Genomic DNA, 21,891 nt, shown 5'->3' on the forward strand with positions numbered 1-21,891 from the left:
CTGTTACTGGTAAGTAAAAGTTTCCAAAAGGAAGGCCTTGTCAAATCATGGCTAAGTATAAAAGGACTGTAGGAAAGTGACTCAGCTGAATTAGATGTAGAAAAACAAGTTATAGAACCATTACATGTTCACATCATGGTGTATGGTGGTTGGTTGAATTATGTTTGTTATGATTTTAAACTATGTAACTGATAAAGGCCTGACTGCTTCAAAAGGCCTGGTTTTTGCAATAAAAGGGCTCTCCTTTGCACCTGCCTGGGGACAGGCCCTCACTCACAAAAGACAAGTTATTGGCAGCAGAAGTGGTGCAATGCTGCAGCCTGAAAGTTAGACTTCCTGAATCGTGGCAGCTGTGGAAATATGCATGCTAAAAAATCAACTGGTATGTTTTTTCTGGTACAGCAGAGAAGCATCCAGGGTTTATTCTCATTCCCTTCTGGCCCCAGAGCAATGTAAAAGAAATTCAGCAGGGGTCTGGCAATTTTCAGGGCTAGTCATTACTTGCACAGACACAGTGGGTGAAAAGTGTAAGCCTTTAGGCTGTAGACAACTGTGCTTAGCTTTCAGTGAGACACAGAACTTTGTTTTTTCCCCATGTGTTTCTCTGTGCTTTTATTCACAAATTAGCAGCATTTAGCACAAAATGGTAGAAATTTGCATATATTTTTGAAGCAATTACAAATGTATATACAACATTTCAGTCATAAATTAAAAGTTTCCAGATCTTCTAGATGAACTTTTCCTGAGAATTGCCATGTCTCCAAGGAGTATTGGTGTGCTTTACTTTGTGCATTTGCTAAACTGTTATCAGAATTGTCATGTACATGATGGAGTACTTTTTAAGTCAACATGTAAGAAATGGGTTGAGGAAACAAACTGAATTAGTATTTATTAATAAGCAAAAGTACAGCTTATGAAGCATTACAAATCCTTTGGAGCATTATGGCATCTTGCAACAGCATCCTGTTCTAAATACGGTTTTAATATCTGTAGATAAAATTCATCCATCCTCCTCCATCTGCTGCCATCCAGTCATTTGCATATTCAGTTCTAAAAGCAAGACAGTAATCATCATCTGACATAAATGCAAAGTGTTACTGATGTTTTTATCTCAGGTTCAAACTGGGTCTCAAACTTGAAAAATGCATGGGAGGGCCTGGTTGACTGCCTTGTGGAACCACAAAAGTGACCCGACCCTCTTCCTTGAGTGGACTTGCCATCCAGTTCTCAGTAAAGAGTTTATATTTGTAAGGGAAAAAAAATAAATGTGTTTCTATGAAAAAAACCTGGCAGATTTTTATAACGGGCATTTTAAAGGAGCAGTAGAGACAGGATCAGCAGTTTTGCTTAGCACATGCTCCATGTAGGACGGTGCTTTCATCATAGATCTCCCTGCTTGTTCCTTTCAGCAGCAGATTTTGTCCTTGGATACATTAGCCTCTCCTCTCTGAAATCTGCTGGCATGGCAGTCCCAGGGTCCTGCTCCTGGTCCTGATCCAAATGGAGATAAGGACTGCTAGTAAAATCAGCAGAAGAGAGAAATCTTTTTCTCTTTTCTCTCACTCCCAGCCCAGGAGGCAAGGGGGCAGGATATATATTACTTTTATACTTGTTGACTCTTTAAAGACACAAAACCATCTGTATTTTAACAACCTGAAAAAAGACCAGAAGGATTCACTCCTAGACTAACACTTGTAAAACAGCCTGAATTATTACAGGTTAGTGGGGAGGCAATACCCAGTAACAGTGGCTGCTCAAACTGCTAGAAGAGTTCCAAGGCAGGCTACAGCTTTCACATTCATACAAATTTTTCATTCATGGTATGCTCTGTGAAAATTACTGTGATGTGAAAATTACTCCAACAGTTTTCTTCTCATCTGTGGTTAAAATCATAGACACGATGTGTGCTGATAAGGAATGTCAAAATCGGTGGGCCTTTCTGCTCCTAATTACCAACCTTGCACGGTCAATTGTTTTCCCTGCATCCCATTACTTTTGTTATCCACACACTCGCCTCTTCATTTGTCAGGGCCCTGTCCTCTGTCAGCTGTGCGTGGCAGAGCCTGAATGCTAAGTGGGACAAAGTCCTATTTTCCTCTCTCAGTGTGTGAAGCAACTGACCTTGTTAAACTTGCCACTTAGGGAAACGGCCCCCTCCTGTGCTGCCTCAAAAGAAGTTCTTATCCCTCTTGCCTCCTAATTGGGAATTACAGCTTTCAGCTGGATGATGTAGTCTTGCTGTAAGGAGTCTAAAGGGTTGGACCTCTGAAAAAGTCATTAACATTTGCTGAGAAGATTATAAATAGCTGCTCACTCTTGGCAGTTTTAGGATGTCCTATTAAGTTTGAGAATCAGTTGATTGTGAGTAGTTATGAAACAAATTACGGTGTTGTTTTGGTTCTGTAGGAACTGTTGTAGCAGGCAACTGTTGCCAATTAAGGGGGCTCACCAGAGTCCCTAATTTGAAAAGTCACCCTATTTGCCAAGATCCTAGTGAAAATCCAAGTAGCCAAAATGAATGGTAGAGAGCTCTGTATCACATTCCTCTGAACAATCAAAGCCATCTTTTACACAAAAAAAACCACCAACAACCACCCCTAAAGCAGCAATATGATTTAATTCAGTATATTTTTTTTTCTCTCCCTTGACTTTTGTCTCTCCTTTTTTGCAGGCCTGTATGAATTTCAATGACAGTGGTGCTTGTGTCACCCAGTGTCCCCAGACCTTTGTGTACAATCCCACCACCTTCCAGCTGGAGCACAACCACAACGCCAAGTACACCTACGGGGCTTTCTGCGTCAAGAAGTGCCCACGTGAGTGCTCTGCTCCCTGCCCTGCTCCCTGCCTTCTCCTCTACTCCATGGGAAGCTGCACTTGCATTTTGGGAGCCTTAAAAACAGTGAGACAATAAGAGATGAGTGCAGAGCACAAGATCTCCTATCACCACACATGTGCTTGCAGCAAGCCTGTAATAACTCGGGTGATAACTAAAGGTAGTGACAATTCTGTGCTGCTGACAGCTCCCAAGGATCCCAGATTGGTTTTCCTAAAGAAAGGTGGTCTCTGTTTTCACGGCCAACTGCTTGTTACATTTATGCTTTAGATCAGTATTTGCAAATTCCAAAATAGTGGAAATAAATAGTTAAAATAGTGGGGGTTGTAAAAGGGAATGAATTTCTGTTTCAGAAAAGTAATAGTCCACCTGGAACCAAATGCTTTCATGAAATTGATGCCCCTAACTTGGAGTAATGATGATTTGACAGAAAGTTACCCTGACCAGTTCTGTCCCAATGAGAAATAAACTTGTAATACTGACAGGAATGCAGTCTTAAAACTCCTGAGTAAAATTAGAGAGGAAGAGGGAGTTAAAAAAAGAAGAATGCCATGCATGTAAAACCCACACGCCTCTGAGATACCAGCCAGATGATGACAAGTAACAGAAAAAATTATAGGCTCATCACTTACACAGTCTTTGAATCTGCTGGTTTAATTGGAAAGAATAATAAAGGAGATAGTATTCTTGCTCTGCCTTTCATTCCATGAAGGTTTACAGTTGTGCATTAATTATTTTATCCATAATTTACATGTAAGAAGGATGGGTGATGTATATTAAATGGAGCCATGATTCAACCCAACTCAAAGTCCAATTTTTAATCTCTGTGGAGGACTCACAGCAGCCAGGGGCTAGTTCTGCCTGTAATAGTGGTGGGTTTGTTGAAGAAAATTTGGTTTGTTAAGAACCTGATATCATGCACTATAAGGGATATAATTCTTTGCCTAAATACTTCATTGAACACTTACCTATTTTTCCCCTTTCTTATCAGTATTAAGCATTTAGTTAGGTAGGATCAGTCTATATTCCCTTTGGCTGTTGTTTTACAGGGAAAAAATTGAAATACTTGTCATTGTCCCATGCACTGTTTTATCCCAGATGCATATTGGGTGCATGAAAAAGACAGGACAGACCATCTTGCTTTATTTCTCTCCAATTACTGTAACTTTGTTTTTTTCCCCCTACAAATAACAATAAAGTCAAATTGGGGGAGAAAGAGGAATCAGGCCTGACAGTTCATGGATTCTATAAGTCACAAAATAGTGCCTATTTTGCTTATACACTTCTGAAAACACAGAACTTTTGAGTATTAATGTATTGACACAGAGCTCAGAAACATGTCCCAACTTTTATTCAGTTTCTGCCCATATCTCCTTTCTCTTTTCAGACAACTTTGTGGTGGATTCCAGCTCTTGTGTCCGGGCATGTCCCAGCTCCAAGATGGAGGTTGAAGAAAATGGAATTAAGATGTGCAAGCCCTGCACTGATATTTGTCCTAAAGGTAGGCAGTGGCTCAGTATAAATTTTCTTGAAAGTAGTTTACACAGGGTGTTATTTTGGCATGAATTGCCCTTCACAAGTGTGTTGTAGAATATGAATAGCCTTTTGAATACCCACAAAACTTTGAGCTATGTAGGTTGTGTGTCAAGCACACACAACAGAGTGAAAATTTATTAAGTTGTAATGGTAATATAACCAAACCAATTACTTTTTATTAGATACAAATGAAGGGGATTTCTCTGTTGGTTTTAGAGAAATCTGAAAGAATTCTTCATTGTGTTATTTTAATGACAGGTATTTCCTGGAGGTGTTTTAGCACTGTCCTTTTGTCATTCCAAAGGGGCCCATACAAAAACCCCTGACTTCAATGTCTGGGATGTCTCATATTTGTCAATACAACATTAAGTTTCCATTTCCTTCCCATGCTTCTGCTTTCCCAGAATCTTCTACCTCCTTTCTCAGTGTCTCAAACACAGACTAGTGATGGTTCTGTTGAGAAGACTGAAATCTGCAGGTTACTTTGCTGTTCTAGACTCCAGCAAGGAGCTTCTCTGCTCCCTGCTTGAAGGTCTATGGATCAAAGCATCACAGGTTTTCCTCCATGGAAACTTTTTCATGCCACTTTTCAGTGCTAATGGAAGCCACACCTGGCTTAATTGTAGTAAATATTTGTTGTTGTTGTTGAATAGATAGTTTTATGCATGAAAACCCAGGTATAGAGTTCCTTACTTTCTCAGGAGGAAAGCTATTACACATTTGTAAAAGCATCTGCTGGTAGTTGCCATTATAGGAGCCCAGTTAGGAAGACAAAATACATTATATGGTTGAAGTCATGAGGGATTTGTTCCTGGATGCATCCTGTGTCCCAGAAAACGCAGCTAAAGGCCACACAGAGAAGTTTCCTCACTGGTTGCCAGTTTCTCCAGGCACCAGTAACCTGCTGATTGAGCTGATAAATAACAAGTTACTTATACAACTTTTTAAAGGGCCTTATGGCATGGAGGGTTAATTTCATAAATCCACAAGGGAATGGGATCTCTGGAGCCATCAGTGTTAGGGCTCCTCAGTTTCTGCAGTGCACCAAGCAATGGCATGGCTGGGCTGAATGGGACTTTGGTGTGGTTGATCCTCACTCTATATCCCATGTGAAATGCCTTAACCTGTGTGCCAGGGTTCTGTGGTAGGTCACTGCTTGTTTTAAATTCCCAAAGGGGAATATGGGTCAAGGATGCTTTTTTAACACCTCTCTGCTGAACGACTTGTGTTTGTAAGGCCAATGTGTTCTGATCCAGTGATTGTTCTCCCTAGTTCTTTACACAAGCTCCTTGTTTTGGCAGCATGTGATGGCATTGGGACAGGGAGTTTGGTGTCAGCTCAGACAGTGGATTCCAGCAACATTGACAAGTTTGTAAACTGTACCAAGATCAATGGCAACCTCATCTTCCTTGTCACTGGGATCCATGGGTAAGTGACAAAATGTTATGTCATAGTGCCAGCTGAAACCAATTGTATCCACCTCCATGAGGGCTGCAGGCTTCTTTTATGCAATAGCAGATCCAGGATAAATTAGTTTTCTGCCTCCCATTGTGAAGAAAACCACTGTCTTGATTCTTAAGATTCAACCTCTAGGAAAATAAAGGATGGATTAATTGTTTGCACTAAAAAGAGAAAAGGCAACTATGATTCTCTGGGTACTTTATGAGACTCTCAATACTGGCTTACAATGAAGGTGGATTAGAGAATAGAAAGGAGAAAAAGAAGTTACCTTCCATGAGTTTGTTTAAATTTTGTATGGCCAGTAGAGTAACATGCAGAGGCAGCCTCTCTTAGCATAACTTGTCAAAATCTGGGGGGCTGTCAGTGCACACACATGCACAAAAGCTGCCCTCTTGTCCATCAGTTTTGAAGAATCTATTTAAGTTTCAGTTGCAGAGGCACACAGAATTCACTGGTATATAAATCCAGAATTTTGGTTTAAATTTTGCTCATTGTTGTAGGTCCAGAAAAACCTCAAAGTGACTCTGCTCTGGCCAGCTGACCCACTGAGAGGCTGGATGGAAACCTGTTAAAGCTCACAGGACAGGAAAAATAATCAAGTAAATGCAAGAGAAGCAGCTAGAGCCCATGAGAAATTTTGCGTGGCTTGATCCAGTGCTTTGCAGTAAATTTAATTTCAAGTATAAGAACTGCTTTTTCAGGAAAAATTGTATTAGCTCATTAAAAAAATCTGTCTAAATTAAAAGAACCAAACCTAAGTTGAATAAAATTGTACTTGTCTGAAAAATATCTAAATTTGGACTATAGGCAGAAAGTTAAAATATTCTGTTCTATTTTACAAAAGAGTAGGACACACAATGTTGGAACTGTGTAGCACTTTGTGTCTTATTCTTGATGAAGAAAACTCACTTCAGCAAGCCTAAAGTATGAGAGAACTGAGCTCTGCAACCCTACATTTTTCTACAGCATGAATTGCATTAGTATAGGTAAAAAGAAGAAAAGATTAGAGATTGAATGAAAATATTTAGATTTCCGAAACAGCTTTTTTATTTAAAGTTTAAATTACATTTTGCAAACCAGCAATATGAAAGGGAAATTTTAAAAATGACACTGACTACACAAGTAGTGTTTTTATATAAATGGATAGTATAGAGAAACAACAATCTTAGTTATTTCCTCTCCAACTTTTACTTAACTTTGTCACAAATTCATTTATTCACAGCGAACTGCAAATTTTAGAGTATGAATTTTTAGTGGTTTAGACTGTAGGGACCTGAAGTCTGGTTCTTTGGGGAATTGGAAGACTTTTAGTGATGGCAGGGAATAATTTCAGGGAAAGATGCAGAGAATATGTTTTTTGTTGTTGTTTCCATTGGAAACTGTGCTGTTGCAATTGATCCTGTCCTATTTTTTGATCCTGTGGTTCTGTAGCCTATTTCTTTCCTGAACACATGAACTTCAAGTCTTGGTGACTTTGTTACAATTTATGTAAAAATATATATGTAATTATGAATGTTTTTATACACAACTATTTTAAGTAATTAAGATACACACTATTCTACAGTCCTATATGTTGATAAAATATCAGGCATTTGGCTCTTTAGGGGGTTTAAGTGTATATCTGCATCTCTAAAGCTATTTTATCTTCAGAATTTAGAGGTGAAATTCAGCTGCCTCATGTTTATTGCAGGCAAAGCTTTTCCTTTTTTGATGGTAATGCATTTTGAAAGCAAAGTGCTGTGTTTCTGTTAGATAGTCAAAATTTGTTATTTAGTTTTCTGAAGGCCCTACATTGATAAAATAACAAGTGTTTGATGCCTCTGTGGTCCACTGGGCTTTTTTGTTAACGTTCTAGGGCTCATTTTGTTGCTGCTAGGCTGGGCTAGAGGTGACCCCATCAGTGTGTCACCTCACAGACTTGTGAGGTCTGTCCCCAAAGACAGCCAAGTGGATCCACCTACATCTTTCAGCTCCAAGAATCATTGTAATAGGTCCAGAAAAACCTCCTGGAAAGCAGAAGGAGGAGAGGAGGAAACACCTGCTCCATATTTTTTGAGGATGTTTCCTGCTCTCAGACAACACACAAAAATCCCATAACATGCCATTGCAGAGGAATTTTTGTTTGGTTTAAGCTTCTGGGAATAATTTCAGTGAAAATTATTTCGACTTTTTAAATAGGGGAGGAAAGTAACATATTTACTAAGTAATGGCACTCTCAAAACTGAGGTCAGCTTCATCTTTTTATACTATGGCACATCTAAGTTTAAAATTTAAGTTTTGGAGGTTATTTCATTTCTCAGGGACGAACTTGCTTGGAAAGGGTCCTTTTAGAGGTTCCTTCAACACTTTCTAAAAAGTGTGTTCTTCAGATGTGATGTGTCAGGAATTGGTGGCATGCCCTTAGCTTTGTTTTGCTTAGAGCTTGTCACTCCTTGCAGGAGCTGCTTTGTTAGTCCTGGCGTACAGTGTCACAGCTGTACCATTCCTGGAAAAAAACACTGAAAATTCATCTTTCCTTTAGGAAGGTTACTCATGGTTGTTTAGAATAACTTAATTTTCCATAGCAAAAATATTTGCTGAAACATGAATGAGTTGAACCTTTATGTTCCTTCAAGATGATATGGGAGAGGCTGGACACAGATCTGCAGGAACAACAGGCTGAAGAAGCTTGGTGCATATCCTCAGAAAAAATCCTTAATGCTGTGTCCTACATGGTATGGCTTTGAGAACCTGATCTTTTCTCATTTAGAGTGTCACATTATGTGATTTTGATCTTTCAGAGACCCGTATCACACCATCGCTGCCATCAATCCAGAGAAATTAAATATCTTCCAAACAGTGAGAGAGATAACAGGTAACACACTTCTGATCTCCTATAATCTGCATTAACTAATGAATTAGTTCTCACTTCGCATTTATAGTTGTCATGTGTTGGGTTTTCTGAAGAACACAAGTGTACTTGTTTTCATTAAGCTCATGGTGCTGTAATTATTATAAAAGTTTAATACAGAAAACTTCAGTATCAGTTGATTTTCACAAGTGTATTGTCCTTTGAACACAAGATGCCCATTATGGCAGATGCTAAGTGGACAAAGGATCTTAGTCCCCTGTTGGCAAAGTAAGACAAGGGAGGGAAACATGAGGAAAATGGTGTTGAAATGTGGGAAAACATTTTCTTCACCTGAAAGCATTTGAAAGCTCTAATCTGCCTTTCCAGCTCCTTCCCTTGGTCTAACAGAAGATGCTGCTGCAAGTTAGCTTTTGTAATTTAAAGACAGATGTGTATTGTGGTGGTGAGTGGGGGTAGTGAGTCCTATTTTTTGTGACTTTTCAATGGGATCATAGAACTGGTACTCAGTACTTTGTTTTCTTGCTTCTTGTTTCCCAATAAGGGGGAAAGGGAGGGAGATACTACAGCTCTGAGTTCTCATTTGATTTCTGATGATGAATATGTAGGGAAATGCAAAAAAAAAGGTTCTATTTCATGCACAAAAAACCCCACCAAAATACCTTTGGGCACCCCAGCTTGACTGTAGCTGTGTGGAGCTCAGCATGCTTCACCTCTCAAAAGCTGAGAATTTCAGCGAACCAGTGGGATTAAAAATGAGAGTAAACCCTTAATCTCTTCCTAATTAATGTCAAAGATAATCTGGCACCTCTGCCTGTATGTTATTTACCATCCCTAAACACACTAATTGACAGTCTCAGCCTTGCTGCTGAAGTGGAATTACCCCTGTGCTTAACTATGCATTTCAGCCTAGTGCTGAGTCAAAGTCATGGGGAGCTGCCCTCTCTGGAGCTCTGTGCAGCACAAAACAACTGGTGCAGAGAGTGAACAGTCCTCACCTCAGAAATCAGGACAAGTTCTCCTTCTCTTTTTCTGGAGGAGATGGTGGTGAGCAGTCTGGGAGTCTGCAGCTTTCCTTATTTAGTTCTTTTCCTCAAGCTGGCACTGCCTTTCCTGTATAGGCTAAAGCTGTCCTAACTCACACATGGCTAAAATCGTTTGCATTCACACGTTTGCCTGTTCCTCCTTCAGGGTATTTGAACATACAGTCGTGGCCTGAGAATATGACAGACTTCAGGGTGTTTTCTAACTTGGTTACCATCGGGGGGAGAGCTCTCTATAGGTAAGGTACTGCTCTGTTGGTGGAATATTTTTTTATTAGAGTTCTGTGAGTCTTTGTTCAGTAGCAGAGAATGCAACATCCTTTGGGAAGGACATGGTAAACTGATATATTTTTTCCCTCTGTTACCAAGGTATTCATTACCAGTTTCCTAGTTAATCAGTTGTTTATAATGGGTAATAGCTTCTCAACATAATTATTTTTTTAAAAAGTCTTGGTCCATGGCTATTACCTCATTGTCTGAAACTTACATTTATGATTTAAAATACCTTGTGAAAAAACATAGTTTAAAAGAAATGAATAACAGAACTTAGCCTTATTATTGGGAGTTCATATGGTTGTGTTTAGAAATGCAGGCTCATATGCCCAAACAAAAAAGTGGTTTTAAGAAGAGGTGGAAGGTAGAAGCACATTGAAATCACTGAGGCACCTTGCAGATGAGGCGTCAGTGAGCTCTGTAGTGTCATTTTTACCAGAGATGTTTCTATGTGCAAACTTGGATGGATAAATTGGTTTGAAGAGAAGAAAACATGGTGAGAAATGCTGGGGGAAGCACAAGGAAGTACCTGAGTAATTCATACAGCAAGCCCTGGATCCCCACTTTGGAGATGAGTAAATCAGGCATGGGATTCTGCTGGCATCTGAAACAGCAACATGAGCAGAATATGAATAGCAGTGAAACCTTGAGGTTGAATTACAGCCCCGCATTCTGTTCCAAGGCAGCAACTTTTATTTGGAACAGCTGGAAAACAATTATCATCATTAAAATACAATAACTTAAAGGATGCCCAGAAACTGGATATTGTCTTCACTAATCTTCAGTCATAAAATATGTGCAGTCATTTTCATGTTGCTCAGACAATCATTTACTGTTCCTTTGATGAAGAAAGGCGATAACTGCATATTACAACCAAAGAAAAATGAAATGTGGAAAGTGGGCTGGAAAAAAAAACCACAGAAATAAGAATTTCTTCTTGTATTACTTGAAATGACATTAATTTGATGCCTGACAGAAAATGTTTTAATACATTTTACATTATTTTGTCATTTTCTCCTTAGCATATAAACTATCATAGTATTAATGCTATTGAAAGAAAAACCTGAATTTTATTCAGTTTTCCTACCAGCACATTATCTCAAAAAAAAATCTGTTAATGGCTGAAATGAAACTGGTTGAGGAGTGCTGCTGGTTTACCTGGCCTAGTGCTATGAGCATCACAGCATGTGGTATCTCACTCCTGACAGGACTCATAACTTCCTAGGCAATAAAACTGGATGTTGACTCATAAAATATTTGTGTTACCACAAAATAAAAGTTTTCTGAACAATGCTCGGTTTTTCTGGGAAGATCATCTTGACACTCGGAATTAATTCCAGTTGGCAATTCCCTACCAGACACAGCAAGTCATGCCTTCTGAAGCTAATTCCTATTCTCTCTCCCTTTTGTTCTCATCCCAGTGGCCTTTCCTTGCTCATCCTAAAGCAACAAGGCATCACTTCCCTGCAGTTCCAGTCCTTGAAGCAAATCAGTGCTGGCAACATCTACATCACAGACAACAGCAATCTGTGCTACTACCACACTGTCAACTGGACCAGCCTCTTCAGCACCCCCAGCCAAAAGACAGTGATCCACAGGAACAAAAGGGCAGAGAACTGCAGTAAGTACCTGCTGCTCACTGCCACAGGCCCAGCTGGGGGTTTGTGGAGCTCCATGGACATCAGGGCAACTGTAGGCATTCACAGCATCCATTTCCTGCCCAGTCTGAGCAGGAAAATTAAATGTTTTAAGGTGTGAAAAAGGGAGCAGAGAGAGTGAGCTGCTTCCTCAACATGATGGGAATGATCCAGTTTCACAAATAGGAATTCCTAGGGCTGTGAATGGAATGTTCCTGACTTTACAGCCCTTTCCTTATGGAGTGGGATTAGCATCTCCTCCTTCCCCCAGCCTAAGTGGCCTTGTCTTAATCCAGAACAGTGTTTTAGATAACCAGGTTCTCTCTTTTCATATTTGCCCTATCTGATAAAAAATACTGCTTCAGGAAAGCTTACCTGCCACTACCTAGGCTGAGATCACAGTACTGAAAAGCCAAAGAAAGCTCTGCAGCAGATAAAATAACTTGTTTATATAGAAATCAGGCAGCAAATTGCATCAATACAGGCATATTGTAGCAGCAAGGCAGTTCATTTGAAGCATCTGTTAGACTGCTTGCAGGAGAGGAGATTCATTAAATTGCTCTATGTTTAAGTGATATTGCTGATGTTTGTGCTCTGATCAGCCAAAAACGTTTGCTTTGGGTTTCTTCAAGCTGTGGTCCTATTTTTGACTTGCACTTTAGTTCCTTTTTTTTTTTTTTTTTTTTTTTTTTTTTTTTTTTTTTTTTTTTTTTCTCTTGGTTTGAGGGGGGTTTTGTTTATTATTTTTTTAAGGATTTAATTTCTTTTTTTTTTTTCCTCCCCTTCCTTTGAAGTGGTGTTCTGTTTTGAGAGAGTGAATGGCTGTGCTCATCACTGTAGTGTAAGTGTACTTTCAGTGTTAGGTGAAATACAGCTGGAGCTTTGTCTCAGTTAGTTTCCTAATCTCTCCTACCATGGAAGAGCCATAGGAAGTACAAAGTCTTGTTTGGTCAATCTCCACATGGTTTTGGTTGTGTGGCATTTTAATTATTGTTAGTGTTCATTTTATTAGGTTATTTCTTTATATGCAAGTTAAAAAAGTGAAGGTAAAGAGAATGCTACTTGCTGTCATTGCAGGCAGTTTTTACTGTGACTGTGCCTGAGGGTGTAGGGTTTTTCTTCTGCCCCTACATAGAAAGCCAGCTATAAAAATAGAGTATTTATTGGAAAATAGAGGTGCTGCCAAGAAGGATGGCACAGGGATGTGGCACTGCTTTTTGCTTTCCCCTGCAGTGTAACAGGATCTCATGGTGAGGAGCCACCTAGTTCTGTGCTAGTGCTCTACTAACAGCTGTATGTTGTATGGTATGGAGAAAGAGTTAGCCCTTTTGAGATTTCCCATATGGAATTTTTGGGCTGACAGAACAGAAGGAGGAAGAAGATCAAGGTTTTGTTGACCATGAAAGAGTCACTAAGGTTATATTCCCTGATCTGAGTTGATATGAAGATACACGAACTTACGAGCCTTCCAGAGAACACAGGTTTCCTCTCTACCAGATGAAAAGCTGCTTACTGTGGGAGAAAAATCATGCTCTTGGTGCTCTGATGTTTTCTTACATCAGATTGGCTCTGTCTGATGATCATGCAGCATTTATTGAAAGAACAATCAACTTTCCTCTATTCGTAGACATTTAATATAAAAAGAAACTTGCCTCATGTCTCATACAGTAATGATTCCTCCTTGCTTCAAGCTTTCTGTAACCTCCCACATGTTAGGAGACAACAGGAAAACACTCAGGTGAATTTTGTAAGGTGTTTATTCCCTTCATGGAGTAGTATCCCAGTTGTTTCACTGTTTTGGGGAGCTTTAGGACACAGCTGAACACATCAGTTTGGAACATAATCTTGCATTAATTGTCACAGCTCCTTTGTCAAATGCCTCTTTGCTCTTTCCTGGGAAAGTTTCTCAGTTTGAATCCCTTTGAAGCTGCCCCAACTACTGAAAACATTTCCATTTCCAGAGCAAATGGAAACTGGGATGTGCTGTCACATCATCCTCTCATATGGAATGCCTTGTCACTACATTTGCACACAAAGGGAAAATGTAAACTTTTTCACCTCTACCTTGGTAAGGATTTATTATGATAGATACTTATGATTTTCCAGGAAGAAAAACACTCCTAAAGACATTTTAGGAGACTTAACACCACAGGAATCTTAAAGAGGAAAACAAATCTCATTTGTTTCCTTCTTAAGTCACAATGTAAGCTCCAGTATCATGGGGCTGGTTTTAGAAATGGACTCTAACCTGTGTTCATTAAATGGACAGTGTATAATGAACATAGGCCAGGGGACAAGTGGCTCCAATTGGGAGGCAGTGCAATCCCAACAGAATCAGTGATTTACCCTCTTTGCACATCTGTGTGGGTGAATGGATGTTTTGTGGCCTTTTGAGAGTCAGCATTAGCTTAGAAGAGCTTTGCTGCTGCCTCAGCTCTGCCTGTCAGCCAGCACCTCTGTGGGGTTGAGTGAGTTCTCTGCAGGTTGGATGTCTCATTAACTCTGCAGTGTCACTGCAGTGAGGCAGCACTGGCCCATGGAGCCAGATGAAATTCTCCAGCACCCCTTGGAGCATCTCCAGGACAGGCCAACAGACTGGGCTTTAGGAGAGTTTTCCTGCACCCTCCACTGCCTCAGATCCTGTGTGGGATGTGAGGGTGAGCCTCTAGGGTTTCCATCTCTGCCTTTCCCTTTTTTCCCTGTTCTGGACACTGATCCTGCAGGTGTTTGGGCACATCCCCACACCCCTTGAGTGCCAAATGAGCCTCACCAGAATGGGGAAAGTGTGTGAGTAAATATTTGGAGGATCAGAATGCTCTGTGGCAGCAATACTGTCTGTTTGCTTGCAGGGTAACCAGCAGGGTGTGGCTTGTCAATAAAAATACCCACCAAAAATTCTTTTTCCCAAGGTTTTCAGTCAAGAAACCAGTCTAAAAAATGTTAAATGTTGCAGCCACTCTTAGATATTTATTATTACTTCTTTGTATATTTTGAGCCACTATTAGCTTGGTTTTCTCTTTTTTTTCCATTTCTACTTAGTTAATGTTAATGGCTTAAAGCAAATTGCAGCAATTTTTTTCTATCAAAATGTAGCTTTTCTGAAAACTCATGCAAGACCTCCCAAGATCTTCTAGCCACCAGTGTATTTAAGTGACTTTTATGACCTGTCACAAGGTGACGTTATCTTCTCCATGGCATTTAATGCTGTATACAGCTAACTCTACATCAGTGGGGAAATACTGAGAAGTTGCAGGGGGAGTAAAATTTTTGTGGAAAAGTTTGGTCTCTTAATGCTTTGTCTTTGAGATAATACTAGAATGACAGAGTTTAGGAAAACTCTGATTTTTTTTCTTTTTTTCTCAATGAAGAAAACAAAGACAACAGACTTCACCCAGTGGAAAATACTACAACATTTCTGAGCATGCAAAATATTCTTTACATTCCTCATACCCTCAATTATTTTATCTTGCTCTTTACACCACTTCTTAACAATGTTAAAATAGTCCTCAAATCCTTCACTGCCTACAAGATAGTTTTTTAATAGGTTAAAAGCCTAGGAAGAGGCTGATTTTTGGGCTGGTTTCTGTAGAATACTGAAAATACAGGAGAAAAATAAATGTGTGTGTTTCTAATTAAAAAAAAAATTAAATCCATAAACTCTCAGGATGCTCTAGTGCTTTGTGTTTTTCAAGGATAGAAATGTCAGTGTCCAAGCTCGTGTGCCCAGGGAACAGAACAAATCACCAAGGAAAGGGTGGGTAGATTTTACTTTTGCTCCATGCAGAAGTGAAAAGTCTGCCTTTTTTTTTTTTTTTCCCTTCATGGTTTTGGGGTGTTTTTTAATGGAACAGTCAGAGGTGACCCATGAAATATGAGTGCACACAAAATAAATGCAGAAAGAAATGTTGTTTTATCCAAAGTTACTTGGACAATTCTCTCAGCTTTAGTGACACCTGCAGTGTAAGGTGAAACCCTTCCAGGCAAAGGTTGGTACAGATGTGATTATTATGAATTATATCAATCTAGCCACCAATTAACAACTTGAATAAATGATTACATTCATTATTGGGCATGATGTAAAGCTAATTGGAGTCTGAAGGAGTTTTTCTGTTCAGTTTATGGAGCTTTGGATCAGGCCCAGAAGCGTCTAGCCAAAAAAAAAAAATTTCTTTTTTTAGTAACTAATTTTCTTGCGGTCTATTTAGGTTGGGGAAAAACATTGAACCTTTCTGCTCCTAACCTGTGTGGCCCCATTAATAAAGAATGAGCCCCTCTTCTAAAACTCCTGACAAAATCCAGTTCCTGTTGGGAACATTATTAATATTTCCTTCCACGTGTGATGTGCTGGAGCTGCAGAACATGCTCAGCCCATGGAAATACCAAATAATGTGTCAAAATTTGAAACATTTCTTTAGCCATCCCCAAAATTAAAGAAGAGAAAGGCGAGAGAAATGAGTTTTTATAAGTTGTCAAAACAACCACTCCCTCCTTGCCAAGATTCTTTTATGAAAACATTTCAGGAGGAAATGGTATTTTTTTGTTTCTGTTGCTTTTTTCATAAGACTATGGGCACTGTGTTGGCTACATTTCAATGGGGTAATCATGATTTTCTTTATTGAAAAGCTCTCTTTTTATTTGTATATAGTTATTCACTGTATTTTCTGACCTATCTTGTAATAATATCCCAGATATTTTAGTGAAATACTCTCTCTGTGCAAATAAATTTTGATCCCAGAGTAGTTTGAAGGGTGAGAAAGATGAAAAGAAAGGAAATCACTGGTAGTAAATCACAATTTCAAGTTACTGAAGAAGGTGAGAAAGCAAACAGGGAATTGCCTTTCTGGAATGAGTGTGGAAAACAAAATCAGAAGAGCTAGCAATATTCTTAAAATTAAAAATGAGAAACAAAGGGCTCTCCAGACCAGGTTAAGTTTTAGTTTGTTGCTTGACAAAGATTTAAAATGAGTAATTGATTAGAAAACAAAACCCATGTGAAACTATATAAAAAGCTTGTTTAATTGTACCTAGGATAGGTACAATTAATAGGATAGGTGCAATTCTGGGTTTGTGGTTTTTCTTTTTATTTGCAGGTTCAGGCAAATAGTGGAACAACTGACATCTGATAGTTACTATAAAAATGTTACTATGCTGAAAAGCAAGTCAGGTTAGGACAGTGATGAGGAGCTGAGTTTTGTGTCCCTGCTCATCCTGGCTCATCAGGGAAGGAGGACAAGGCACCTCTCTGAAATGACCTCCTGAGTCCCCCTTGCTGTGCTGGAATTTGTGATCATTAATACACTTTAAACCACACTGAGCACCTGAAATGACTTCCTAAATGAAGTAATTTTTTATTTGGCTGTACCTGATTTGAGCTTCGAGGCAAAAAAAAAAAAAAAAACAAACAGGAAGACACTTCTGAATATATTTTGGATGCTGGTATTAAAAAAGGATGTGTGATACAGAAATAAAAAAAAAAAAAAACAACTAAATCCCAGCCTTGACAAAACAAGCTCAGACCTTTCATGCCTGATGTTATTGAGTAAGACAGTACTGGAGAAGGGTGGTAGAACTCAACCATCACACCTCCTTTTCATTTATTATTCCTTTTAAATTGTTTCCAGTGGTTTAAAAAGCAAATAAGTGTCTGTATTGTTGCCATCTCTGACATTTCAGGTCCTTGCTGGGTTTAGCTTACTCAGTCCAGTGTGTAATACATTTGTGCAAAACATTGCATTGTGCAAAAAATAAATTCAAATGAATTCTGTCCTTTTACATGCCAGGGTGAGGCTGAAAGTGCACCCAGATTTTCTTCACATGCTGCAGAGTTGATGTGTTTTCTTTTGCTCTTTGCTCATTTTCTCCATCTGTCACATTACCAAGATATTTACATAGAGAATGATTTATATAAAATAAAAACACAGACTTACACTGTTTGAAACACTTTCCCTCTAACCCTTAGTTCATAGTGTATTTTGGTGTGGGCTTGAGGGTTTTAATAGAAAGGCTTTTTGGTTCTTCAGGTGCTTTTGCACCTGAATAATATAAATAAGTAATTTAAAAATCACAATTACTGGTGTCTTTCCTTCCATTTTTTCCCTGCTGTCCATAAGTTTTGTTTCAGGGAGTCCTCAGTTCATAGGTAGCATTTTATATTTTAGTTTAATAGAACTTTAGTTGATTCAGACAACTGATTTTTTTGAATCCTTTAGATTTTTGGCATTTACCATGTCCAGTGTCAGGGAATTCTACAGGTTGATCTTTACTTTCTATGAAGAAAAAATCTCAGATTTTAACCCTATTGGATTCCTGTCTCTTTGAATGCCCACGAGGGACTTGGAAGAAGCAGTGAACAATTGTTTCATGCTTACTCACCTCTTCATTGCCATTCAGGATTTTAGAATCATGTCCTTTCTCCCCCACCTCCGAGGCTGCATCTCTGTTTATTCCTGTTTTAGCAGCTCTCCTCTGGATTTGATTATCCTTGCAGCACTCTGGTATATCTTTTTTCCCACTCATTTTTTTCTGAAAGGAGCAGACCAGGAGTGTGTAGGATATTTCAGCTGAGTGCTCTGTGTGTTTGTGTTGTGGCATGATGGTGATTTTATGGGTTTTTTTCTGTCCTGCTTCTGGAGAATGGGGACATTCCGGTGACATTTCCGAGCATGTCGGGGTGCTAAGAGAATGTTCTCCCTTGGCTTTGGGAGGGCTGTGTGCAGTACTGACAGCAGCCCTTCTCTCTGCAGCTGCTGATGGGATGGTGTGCAATGAGCTGTGCTCCAGTGACGGCTGCTGGGGGCCAGGGCCAGACCAGTGCCTGTCCTGCAAGCGCTTCATCAGGGGCAGGACCTGCATCGACTCCTGCAACCTCTACGACGGGTAAGGCACCCCCCTTGGGCTTTCTCCAAAGCTGCTAATTAACACTGTGGAGGACTTCAGTGAGCAAGTCATTTTGGGGTTGCATTAACCAGTATCTGGCTCCATTGCCAATATTACTGATTTGGGGTGAAACCTGTCAAGGGATTTAAGGATTTCTAAATGTGAACTTGTGTAGAAAGCTTTCCCTGGTATTCCTCTGACTAAAGTTTTCATGCAGCAGCATCATCACCTTGCACCTTTTGCATTGCTGAACAATTTGATTGAGGTGAAAAAAATCCTCGTCATTTATCCCTACTTGATAGCCTTATTCAGAACCATAATTACGTTCTTTCAGATAAGTTGGATTCAGGCATCTGATAAAGAAATTCTCTGAGTAAGGACCCCAAAGTAGAAAAACTCACTCTCATTTTTCATAATGCACTGTGTAATTGTACACACAAATATAAATTTAAAACCCAACAGGAGTTCTTGGCCCTTTTCCTTTTGCTGCTTATACTGGGGGAATACCTCCACAGCACATGGTGATTGGATCTGCCTTATGACAGAAAGATAAAGCTGAACTGAACCAAATGAACTCCCACATATGCATGAAAATATTCTCAACTCTTCCATCTGGAGAAGGCTTGCAAAAATTACTTTGTCAGAGCACAGTTTTATGCGCTTAAAAGCTCCTCTTCTCTCCTCCCCCTTCACCCCCTTATATGAAGATTTGCAGGCCCCAGTTATGTTGTCAGTACACTGGAATAAGTTGGTTCCTCCTTGGTGTCTTTTGCTGCCATGAAGCATGATGAGACTCAATCAGTATGTTCTGTTCTGTTCTCTATCCATCAGTGAATGATATTTACATTTTCCCCAGGCTCTGTTCTGTCCTAAATACATGAAAATATTTGTAACCTGGGCTAGAGGAGAACTTTTCTGTTTGTGGGAGAGCTCTGCACGTTCATGCTGTTGGGCAGCAACAGTTCTTCAGGGTAGGGTCAAGCTGTATTTGACATCTCTTTTAGTCTTCAGCAGGAAAAATGCACTCCCAGAGCCAGGGGAGGGTGAGCTTCCTTGCAGCACTCAAGTGAGGTTTTCCTCAGCTCAGTCCTGTCTTGGATTGGAACAACAGGTGCCTGCTAAGGAAGGCAGGAGCCTCCCTTGAAGATGTAAAACCCCTTGCTCCAAATTATTACAATTTTGAAATCAGGGGCTCTCAGGCAAAGGTATGGGAATAGGAATCACAGTTCTTTACTAGGAATATTAAAATAAAAAGTAGTAGTGCAAAAAAGCAACAAACAAAAAGAAACCGCTGACAGAGTCAGAGTACAACCTGACACCCTGTTGGTCAGTGCAATTAAATGGTGGCTGCAGTCCTGGAGTGCCATATGTGGTTCTGTTTGAGCAGAGATGATCCTGTAGAGAGATGTAGTTTTCCTCTGAAGATCCAGTGGTGGTGAGATGGGTCTGCTCTTCCTCTGGGAATCCACGGCAAACAGGCTGCCCTGGTGTTGTGAATGCCAGGTTTTACTCAGGTGGGAATGCTGGGCTCCTCCCCCTGGGTGGAGCATCTCCCCATGGGATGATGGAATTGTATCAGCCCTGCAGTGAGCCTGAATGGCCCATGGACAGCAGAGATCCCCTGGAGGGAAGATGGGTCCTGGAAGGGATAAAAAGCACTGTCTGACCTGGTTTAACAGCTGGTAATAGACAAGACTGCTGGTTACACCTTGCATTGCAGCCTAAGACAATCCTGATGTCCTCAGCAGATCCTAATGGCTGTGGAGGAATGGAGGGTGAGCAGTGACCAACTGAGCTCAGAGCCTTTACCTGGATGCTGCTGGAGCCCCCTAACATGAGTGTGCAGCACACCTGCACACATCTGGTTAATGCAAATATTGTAATTGGTAATGCAGCAAGATGGGATCCACCTGCAAGGCTTGGGTTGGTCCACTCTAAGCTTGCTACAAATATTTGGTCTGTCTTTAGTGGGGGAGAAACAATTGCTCACATGTGAATTCATCTTGGCCTAAAAAAACGTGGGATGGATTATGTCGGGAGAGTACTGGAGGTTTGTGGAGAGGGATAACTGGCAGTTGAAATGTTTGAAGGAAGAAATTCAACCTGCCATCACTACCTTTTTTTCCCTCCTAAGAGTGGTTAATTAAAAAAAAAAAGTCACTTGAGTGGTAGTTTCCTGTGGATACGTGAAATAAATGAGTAAAAGGATTTGTTTTGACATTTTATAGATTGAGACATCAGTTTAGAATTATTGCTGAAAACATTATGAGCCTTTTGGAGCACGGGCTTTAAAACATGTGTTCACAGAGACCTACCTGCAACAAAGACAGCTCTGTCATTAGTGCTCACATGTGACAAGTGGCTTCCTGAATCTGAGCCATGAGTGACAATCATGAAAATCAAGAAGTCATCAATTTTGTCCTGTTAATGAAGTCTGTATTTCTTAATGAGAGGAGGGCTCCCACTATAGTTTTATGTTGGTGCAGAAGGTGTCTCTGCCCCATGTGGCTGTGGATGAGGTGGTGGCATGTCCTCAGCAGCTGTGACAGACTGCTGCCCTCAGAGATCAGGTGAACACCCAGCCAGGTGAGCTCAGTTTGAGGCTGGAGTCAGATATCTCCTAACCTGCCTGCGAAATGTTTCCTCAGGGAATTTCGAGAGTTCGCGAACGGTTCTGTGTGCGTGGAGTGTGACCCGCAGTGTGAGAAGATGGAGGAGAACATGATCACCTGCTACGGACCGGTAAGGGCAGAGTCTGCTGTGTTTGTAGGGCTTTTGTAGGGCTTGGGTTGTTGTGTTCGCTTTGCTTTGCTTCAGGGTGACTTGCAAAAGTGTTGCTGAAGGACAGGTTAAACTTACAGACTCTAAAGCAGCTACTGCAAATTAGTGTTAACAAAAGCAGAACACACATATTTTCTGCTTGTAGGGGAGGAAGCCTGCTCTTGTTAAACTGGTGCTGGGAATAAACTGCCTTAGATCCACCTCCTTAAGAAAGTGATTTTAAGAGTTTTCTTTCCTGAGTTGTCTTAATGCTTTAATGGTACAGATGCACACAATTTTTACAGACAGAAAGCATGCAGTTGGGATTTGGGTGCCCTCTTTTATGCCTATTTTTTTTTCTTTGTACTCAGTTCTGTCCTGGTTTCCCCTCCCAAAAAAATGGAGGAATTCATCTCAATCTCTCAGTTTGAACAATATACTGTAAGATTTTTTGTACTTGGATAGCCTTTAGGTTCTTTTGATAGATAACACTTTCCCTGCATCCTAAATGATGGTTACCTCTTTCTCACCTTTATAATGGCCAGTAACTTTTCCTTCAAAGATTATTGCTCTTTTGGGAGATAGAAGTTGTCTCTTTCTTCTAGTTTTCTGTGTATTGCCAAG

The 21,891-nt window shown here is 40.1% G+C and overlaps 1 protein-coding gene across 2 annotated transcripts in view; it reads left to right on the forward strand.

Moving 5' to 3' along the window:
• Nucleotides 1-21,891, forward strand: part of ERBB4 (erb-b2 receptor tyrosine kinase 4) — a gene marked incomplete at its 5' end in the record, with an annotated part of 578,832 nt that overhangs the window by 418,141 nt on the left and 138,800 nt on the right. For both annotated transcript variants that reach the window (XM_083864953.1, XM_083864954.1), the window contains 8 exons: nucleotides 2,672-2,813; nucleotides 4,221-4,334; nucleotides 5,671-5,797; nucleotides 8,611-8,684; nucleotides 9,870-9,960; nucleotides 11,416-11,615; nucleotides 18,375-18,507; nucleotides 21,156-21,249. In XM_083864953.1, coding sequence (XP_083721079.1) covers nucleotides 2,672-2,813; nucleotides 4,221-4,334; nucleotides 5,671-5,797; nucleotides 8,611-8,684; nucleotides 9,870-9,960; nucleotides 11,416-11,615; nucleotides 18,375-18,507; nucleotides 21,156-21,249 — 975 coding nt within the window. The remainder of the gene's footprint in view (nucleotides 1-2,671; nucleotides 2,814-4,220; nucleotides 4,335-5,670; nucleotides 5,798-8,610; nucleotides 8,685-9,869; nucleotides 9,961-11,415; nucleotides 11,616-18,374; nucleotides 18,508-21,155; nucleotides 21,250-21,891) is intronic.

Source organism: Zosterops lateralis (assembly GCF_965231275.1).
Source record: "Zosterops lateralis genome assembly, chromosome: 7".
In the NCBI taxonomy this organism is placed as follows: Eukaryota; Metazoa; Chordata; class Aves; order Passeriformes; family Zosteropidae; genus Zosterops; species Zosterops lateralis.